The sequence below is a fragment of the Sinocyclocheilus grahami genome, unplaced genomic scaffold (assembly GCF_001515645.1).
Source record: "Sinocyclocheilus grahami isolate Dianchi unplaced genomic scaffold, SAMN03320097.WGS_v1.1 scaffold996.1, whole genome shotgun sequence".
NCBI classification, from domain to species: Eukaryota; Metazoa; Chordata; class Actinopteri; order Cypriniformes; family Cyprinidae; genus Sinocyclocheilus; species Sinocyclocheilus grahami.
In genome coordinates this window covers 258,078-266,999 of record NW_015506175.1, presented here as the reverse complement: position 1 = coordinate 266,999, position 8,922 = coordinate 258,078, and the positions used below count along the sequence as shown (strand labels likewise).

The following is an 8,922-nucleotide window of genomic DNA, read 5'->3' as shown; positions in this document are numbered from 1 at the left end:
TGTGTGTGTGTGTGAGTGTGTTTGTGCTTAACATTACTGTGTGTGTGTGTGTGCGTGTGAGTGTGTTTGTGCTTAACATTGCTGTGTGTGTGTGTGTGTGTGCGTGTGGGGGTGGTTGTGCTTAACATTACTGTGTGTGTGTGTGTGCGTGTGAGTGTGTTTGTGCTTAACATTGCTGTGTGTGTGTGTGTGTGTGCGTGTGGGGGTGGTTGTGCTTAACATTACTGTGTGTGTGTGTGTGCGTGTGAGTGTGTTTGTGTTTAACATTGCTGTGTGTGTGTGTGTGTGTGTGTGTAGAGGCTGTTAACCGGATAAAGGAGATCATTACTAATGGTGTAGTGAAGGCTGCCACTAACTCGAGCTACAGCGGAGCGACGGTCACCGTTTACCAGCAGCCTGGACCCGCTCCTGCACCCACAATCCCCTCTGCTGCTCACAAACCACACTATCCAGGAGGAGTGAGTACACACACACTCACATCAGCGCAATGCACACGTGTGTTTCGTCTTTACACCAGCCTAACCGTGTGTGTGTGTGTGTGTGTCAGATGCATTACGTGCAGGATAAGCTGTTTGTGGGTCTGGATCAGGCCGTGCAGGGCTTCTGTGTGAAGGAGCGAGTGGAGGGCCCTGGCTGCTCGTACCTGCAGCACATTCAGGCCGAAACCGGGGCCAAAGTCTTCCTGCGGGGCCGGGGGTCCGGCTGCTTGGAGCCCGCGTCCGGACGAGAGGCCTTCGAGCCCATGTACATCTACATCAGGTGTGTGTACGGATCTCACACACACACACACACACACTCACACACAAACACTCACACACGCACTCACTCACACAAACACACACATGCACTCACACGCGCGCGCACACACACATGAACACACACACGTACACACAAACACACTCACACACACACACACACACACACACTCACATGCGCGCACACACACACACACACACACACACACACACATTCACCAGCATTCATGAGTTTCTCTGTTCCTCCAGTCACCCAAAACCAGAAGGACTTGCTGCTGCAAAAACCCTGTGTGAAAACCTCCTGCAGACCGTAAGAGCGTCTCACTCTCTCCGTCTGTGTCTGTTATCAGTTTATTGTGCTGCATGTGTTTATCTGAAGTGTTTGCAGTGTAGCTGATGCACACAATGAAAAATCATGCAAATTAAAATAACAGTAGTGCAAACAAATACAGCAATTACAGGTGCATCTCGTGAAAAAGTGAAACTTTCGTATATTCTAGATTCCTTACATGTAAAGTAAAACATTTCAAGTTTTTTTTGTTTGTTTTAATTGATGATTAGAGCTCATGAGAGTCAAAAGTCCAGTATCTCAAAATATTAGAATATTTACATTTGAGTTTCATTAAATGACCATCCCTACAGTATAAATTCCGGGTATCTCTTGTTCTGAGAGTCTTGTTCTGAGAGCAGAGTTGACTGGAAGGAAGAAATCGGGTAGGAAAAGGTGCACAAGCAACAGGGATGACCCAAGCTTGAGAATACTGTCAAGCAAAGCTGATTCTAACACTTGGGAGAGCTTCACGAGGAGTGGACAGAAGCTGGAGTCAGTGCATCAAGAGTCTCCACGCTCAGACATCTTCAGGAAAACTTCTGAAGCAGAAACAACGTCAGAAGCATCTCACCTGGGCTACGCAGAAAAAGAACTGGACTGCTGCTCAGTGCTACAAAGTCCTCTTTTCATATGAAAGTAAATGTTGCATTTCATTTGGAAATCTAGGTCTGGAGTCTGGAGGAAGACTGGAGAGGCACAGAATCCGAGCTGCTTGAAGTCCAGTGTGAAGTTTCTGAAGTCAGAGATGATTTGTGGAGCCGTGACGTCTGCTGGTGTTGCTCCACTGTGTTTTATCAAGTCCAGAGTCAATGCAGCTGTCTAGCAGGAGGTTTTGGAGCACTTCATGCTTCCATCTGCTGACAAGCTTTATGGAGATGCTTTTCTTTTCCAGCAGGACTTTAGCACCTGCCCACAGTGACCATGATATTACTGTGCTTGACTGGCCAGCCAACATGCCTGACCTGAAGCCCATATGGAGTCTATGGGATATTTTCAAGAGGAAGATGAGAAACAGTGGATCCGAGCTGAAGCTGAGTAGTGTCTCAGCAGAGCCACAGGCGGATCGCTTCCATTAACATCTCACTGATGCTGGAGTCTGTGCTGAACGAGCCCCGACCAAGTGCTGAGTGCAGAAATCAACATACTTTAAACAACTTGAACTTTTCTGTTTTGCAATGTTATCAGTTTATTGTGCTGCATGTGTTTATCTGAAGTGTTTGCAGTGTAGCTGATGCACACAATGAAAAATCATGCAAATTAAAATAACAGTAGTGCAAACAAATACAGCAATTACAGGTGCATCTCGTGAAAAAGTGAAACTTTCGTATATTCTAGATTCCTTACATGTAAAGTAAAACATTTCAAGTTTTTTTTGTTTGTTTTAATTGATGATTAGAGCTCATGAGAGTCAAAAGTCCAGTATCTCAAAATATTAGAATATTTACATTTGAGTTTCATTAAATGACCATCCCTACAGTATAAATTCCGGGTATCTCTTGTTCTGAGAGTCTTGTTCTGAGAGCAGAGTTGACTGGAAGGAAGAAATCGGGTAGGAAAAGGTGCACAAGCAACAGGGATGACCCAAGCTTGAGAATACTGTCAAGCAAAGCTGATTCTAACACTTGGGAGAGCTTCACGAGGAGTGGACAGAAGCTGGAGTCAGTGCATCAAGAGTCTCCACGCTCAGACATCTTCAGGAAAACTTCTGAAGCAGAAACAACGTCAGAAGCATCTCACCTGGGCTACGCAGAAAAAGAACTGGACTGCTGCTCAGTGCTACAAAGTCCTCTTTTCATATGAAAGTAAATGTTGCATTTCATTTGGAAATCTAGGTCTGGAGTCTGGAGGAAGACTGGAGAGGCACAGAATCCGAGCTGCTTGAAGTCCAGTGTGAAGTTTCTGAAGTCAGAGATGATTTGTGGAGCCGTGACGTCTGCTGGTGTTGCTCCACTGTGTTTTATCAAGTCCAGAGTCAATGCAGCTGTCTAGCAGGAGGTTTTGGAGCACTTCATGCTTCCATCTGCTGACAAGCTTTATGGAGATGCTTTTCTTTTCCAGCAGGACTTTAGCACCTGCCCACAGTGACCATGATATTACTGTGCTTGACTGGCCAGCCAACATGCCTGACCTGAAGCCCATATGGAGTCTATGGGATATTTTCAAGAGGAAGATGAGAAACAGTGGATCCGAGCTGAAGCTGAGTAGTGTCTCAGCAGAGCCACAGGCGGATCGCTTCCATTAACATCTCACTGATGCTGGAGTCTGTGCTGAACGAGCCCCGACCAAGTGCTGAGTGCAGAAATCAACATACTTTAAACAACTTGAACTTTTCTGTTTTGCAAATCCTTTTTGTGATTGATCTTAGGAAATATTCTAATATTTTGAGAGACTGGATTTTTGACTTTCATGAGCTGTAAGTTCTAATCATCCAAATTAAATGTTTTACTTTACATGTAATAAATCTAGAATATATGAAAGTTTCACTTTTTGAAATAAGCTACAAAAAAAATTGTACATTTATTTTATTAATTCAATTTTATTTGTATATTTTCAGACTCTTTTTTTCATCGTTTTTTTATTAATATTTAGTTTTATTTAATGTTTATTTACTTTAGTGTTTCAGCTTTAATTCATTTTATTTCTATTAGTTGCCAAGGCAACATTTTTTTTTTAATGGTTTGAGTTAACAGTAAGACTGAGTGTGTGTGTGTGTGTGCGTGCGTGTGAGCTGAGTAGTGTCTCAGCAGAGCCACAGGCGGATCGCTTCCATTAACATCTCACTGATGCTGGAGTCTGTGCTGAACGAGCCCCGACCAAGTGCTGAGTGCAGAAATCAACATACTTTAAACAACTTGAACTTTTCTGTTTTGCAAATCCTTTTTGTGATTGATCTTAGGAAATATTCTAATATTTTGAGAGACTGGATTTTTGACTTTCATGAGCTGTAAGTTCTAATCATCCAAATTAAATGTTTTACTTTACATGTAATAAATCTAGAATATATGAAAGTTTCACTTTTTGAAATAAGCTACAAAAAAAATTGTACATTTATTTTATTAATTCAATTTTATTTGTATATTTTCAGACTCTTTTTTTCATCGTTTTTTTATTAATATTTAGTTTTATTTAATGTTTATTTACTTTAGTGTTTCAGCTTTAATTCATTTTATTTCTATTAGTTGCCAAGGCAACATTTTTTTTTTAATGGTTTGAGTTAACAGTAAGACTGAGTGTGTGTGTGTGTGTGTGTGTGTGTGTGTGTGTGCGTGCGTGTGTGTTGTTCTCTGGCAGGTTCATGCTGAGTATTCTCGATTCCTGAATCAGATGAGCAGTGTGATGCCCACACAGGGTAAAACACAGACACGTACACATTCACACACACACACACACACACTCTCACACACTCTCACACACACACACACACTTTTAAGAACTGTTAAAGTACATTTAAAGAATCCTTTATAGAATTTTTGTCTGAGTTGAAATTTATAGAATGTTTGTTTTCTATTATATTTATGATATTATGTTGTTGAGCGTTTAATTTGTTGCTGCCATATAATAGCAGATGAAGCTGAAATGGCAATAAATTTAAAGGGGTCATGACATGAGAAATCACATTTGCCTTGATCTTTTGGCATATAAGAGGTCTTTGTAGCATTAAAACATCCTGCAGGTTTCATAGCTTAAAAATGGCATCCTCATTATAAACAAAGCATTTATTTAATCAAGCTCTGAAGACGGCTCGTTTGGGATCCGAGGGGCAAGGTGATGTCATGGGGGTACAAACATTTGCATAAACATACCCCCAGAGCAAGACATTGACCAATAGTTTTTTTCTTAGCATAGACCCCGCCCACTGGCGCTCACTCGCTAACGGCTAACACTTGATCACGCAGAATGCGAGTGTTGCGTTGCGTCAAAAGCTAATAGAAATCACAATCACTGCGCTATCTCGTCTACTCTGGATACAGTTACAGATATGAATATCCTTAAACAGCTCGTTCACGTCTTTGTACAGATATCAGAAGGATCCCAGCGTAAGGAACAAGAGGATAGTTTATTTTAACAGCGTCTCGGATCGTGTCGGAGGATTTTGTTTTGTAATCGAGGCACAGTGTCATGGAGAGTCACAAAGAATCATTTGTTGAAAGATGAAGCGGAACTAGATCTGCATCACAAACCATAAGTAAATGATTTCATAATGCTTCGTCTGGAAAGAACCGCTTTATTTTGATCATGTTGTGAAAACACTCATGCAATAGCGAGGGGCTTGAGACTGTTTCCTATGCAGCGACGTTAGCCAATCACAACAGCGGCTGATTACTGACGAGCCTTAAAGGACACGCCCCTTAAAACAGATCGTTTCAGAATGAGGGTGGAAAATAATCATTTTTCCACATGTTTTTTTGTGTAAAAACCTTTATTAACATTATAAGTAAACCTCAAGAAACAATTTAAAATGATAAAAAAGTCCATGTCATGATGCCTTTAAATGGACAACCCTTATGTAGTTTCTGAGACTCGCTGGGTTGATGTCATCTAGTGATGTTCACTGTACTTACTTTCCTCTGGACGCAGTTGGCAGTGATGATCATGCTGCTATTCTCGTCCTCTTTGCATCTTGTGAATATATATATATATATATATGATTCTCATTTGCTCTGACATGCACTGTGAGCTGTAAGGTCTTATATAGACAGGTGTGTGGCTTTCCTTATCAAGTCCAATCAGTATAATCAAACACAGCTGGACTCAAATGAAGGTGTAGAACGATCTCAAGGATGATCAGAAGAAATGGACAGCCCCTGAGTTAAATATATGAGTGTCACAGCAAAGGGACTGAATACTTGGGACCATGTGATATTTCAGTTTTTCTTTTTTAATAAATCTGCAAAAATGTCAACAATTCTGTGTTTTTCTGTCAATATGGGGTGCTGTGTGTACATTAATGAGGAAAAAAATTAACTTAAATGATTTTAGCAAATGGCTGCAATATAACAAAGAGTGAAAAATTTAAGGGGGTCTGAATACTTTCCGTACCCACTGTATATATATGTCATTTCTGACTTAAAACAAAAAACAGAATAATGTCTACAAGCTGCTGTGTGACGAGGTGTACAGCAAACAAGCTAAAAAACCCAGAACTACGTTTTTATAAGCTGTCGACCCAAAAAACGAGCGTTTAGGACACAAAAGTAGAGCGCAACGTGTCATTACTCTGAGAACTACGCCCACTGGAAGGAAACGTAATCAGTGACAGGAAACATTAATTATTTTAATCATGTCAAAGGTGTGAACCTGATGTGAACCTGAGAGGAGGAGATGTACTGAGAAACTAAATTTTATTGGTCTATGTCAGTGCCCCTTTTCCTGACCTTCCTTTTGTTTGAGAAATGATCTAACTGAATGAAATACCTCGACATCTACAACTATTTGTGTCCTTAAATGCTCGTTTTTTGGGTCTACAGATTATAAAAGCATAGTTCTGGGTGTTTTGGCTTGTACACCTCGTCACACAGCAGCTTGTAGACATTGTTCTGTTTTTTGTTATAAGTCAGAAATGACACAGAGGCAGATTCCCACAAAACAGAGTCACTGAAGAGCGTTGGATTGTCCCCCCGGTGTGGGCGTGGCCTAAATGTGCTCTGTCTCTATTGGTTGTCATATGAGGTCATGTGAGCGGAGGCTCGTTTGGACTGATGGCTGTGTGTCTGTCAGCAGGATTCGTTCAGCCTCCTGCCGTTAATGGGATCCAGCCGCAGGCTCCGTATTACCCCCCCGCAGGCTTCCAGCCGTCCTACCCCGGCCCGGTCCCTCCGCCGCAGCCCGTCGCTCCTCAGTATCCTCTGGCTCCGGCCCCGGGCCCCGTCCCCACCGCACAGTATCCCATCACCCCCGCGCTCCCGAGCGTCCCGGCACAGGTACATTAATATGCTTTTTTTCACAATAGATTTCACCTATATCCCCATGCACCTGTTATTTCCTTTGGCAGAATTTTATATATATATATATATTAATTTCAGTCATTTTGAAACATAAGTGACACTCAACCTAAAACTAAACATAGAGATTCTGTTATTTTAAGATTATATGATTGATTGCTTCTGTTGTCCTCATTTGTAAGTCGCTTTGGATAAAAGCTTCTGCTTAATGACTAAACGTTTAGAAAATACATCGTTGACTTTAACACACTGTGGCCTTTCTGTTTAAATTAAATGATGTAATAATAATACATTTAAATCAATATTAAATTGAGATTTAAATTTCTCTATTAACAGATGTGGCTTTAAGGTGTTAAAAGCAGAAGAAAAATCGAGGAACAACAGCCTGGCGCACGGTTTTGGTTTTTCTAAATGTTTATAAAGCAGGAGGCGTATTACAGAATCATCCTAACTTTAAAATCTTATTTCAGTTAGGACCACATTCAGGACAAAAGCTATTACAGAACAGCATTTCCTAAGTGTGTTATCCTGTCTTAACTACAGGGCTATTACAGGAAACTCCTAACTTGACAAAAACTCCTAAAAGCTGTCCTAACTTCAGAATTATTTGAAAGCTAAAGAGGAAAAAAAAACGCTTACCATTGCGCTGTCCAAAAATGGCATTACATTTATTAAAGATTGAAAATGAAGAACGGAGATATTTAATGGTAGAATTAAACACCTTTTATGCCTTTTAGAATAAAAAGTTAAAAACGACACTTTTTGCCCGGAAGACCTATCATTTCATATCGTCATGCGACCGCGATAATATCAAGACAGTTTTGATATCGCGATATTGATCATATCGTTGCATCCCTCATATCTTAAGTGTGTTTGCTGTTGTTCTTCTGCATTATTGACACACTGTTTTCCTGTTTGATACTGTAAAGCTGCTTTGACACCATCTGTATTGTTAAAAGCGCTGTATAAATAAAAGTGACTTGACTTAAGACCTGAGATGAGAAACGTTCTGTAATACGCCCCAGATTTGAAAGATGAAGACCAGCATCCTGCACACCTCTACCTTCTCTGCAGGTGAAGTGTAATGTGTGAAGGCTGGTCTCAGTCCATCTGCTCAAGCGCTTGTCTCTGTCTGCAGACGCTGGCTCCGGCGCCACAGAAACGCCGCTTCACGGAGGAGGTGCCAGACGAGACGGACCGCGGCCTGCTGGGATACCAGGTGAGCCCTCGCTCCGGACGCTGCGCTCGTCACCGTCTGCCTCTACTGTGTTTCTGCAGGTGCGTGCGCTCAGCGGCCTGTGGGCGGAGCCTGTAGTGAAGTGACCTGTGACCTCTGGGGTCATGATGAGCACCTGAAAGTGTTCGCAGTATATTTGTGATGAATGACCGCAGATGAAAGCTCAAACCCTAGTGAGCCGCCTAACTAGACAGCAGCATTGAGTAAAAGACACTCTCAGTACTGACAGTAGTATTAATATGCCATTAATCTATAATGTGTCCTAATCAGTGTGACACTAGTTTTATTAATCAGTGTCTATTTATATTATTATTTGCTTTTTTTTTAACAGTGTACATAGAATCTATAGCTATTTGCACTTATTGTAAATAGCTGCTGCCTTTATTAATATGTATATGTAATGTGTTGTTGTTGTTTTTTTTAGTTGAATTGGTCTGTGCTGTTAGCATACAGCAGCTCACTAGGGTTCCTGCAGTGAATGATGGGAGCTGCTCATGTGTTTGACTGTAAATGTGATTTTCCTCTTCTGTGTGTGAGAGTGTGATAATCAGTCACTGATATGTGTGTGTGTGTGTGTGTGTGTGAGAGCGCGAGTGTGTGTGCGTGTGTGTGAGAGAGAGAGCGAGTGTGAGTGTGTGTGTGTGTGTGTGTGTGTGT

General features: G+C 41.4%; 1 protein-coding gene across 1 annotated transcript in view; it reads left to right on the top strand.

The window, feature by feature from the left end:
- LOC107565361 (UPF0469 protein KIAA0907 homolog) overlaps positions 1-8,922 on the top strand; it is a 23,109-nt gene that overhangs the window by 6,148 nt on the left and 8,039 nt on the right. The window contains exons 6-11 of the mRNA XM_016250576.1: positions 298-458; positions 548-759; positions 1,005-1,065; positions 4,378-4,435; positions 6,808-7,007; positions 8,167-8,247. Coding sequence (XP_016106062.1) covers positions 298-458; positions 548-759; positions 1,005-1,065; positions 4,378-4,435; positions 6,808-7,007; positions 8,167-8,247 — 773 coding nt within the window. The remainder of the gene's footprint in view (positions 1-297; positions 459-547; positions 760-1,004; positions 1,066-4,377; positions 4,436-6,807; positions 7,008-8,166; positions 8,248-8,922) is intronic.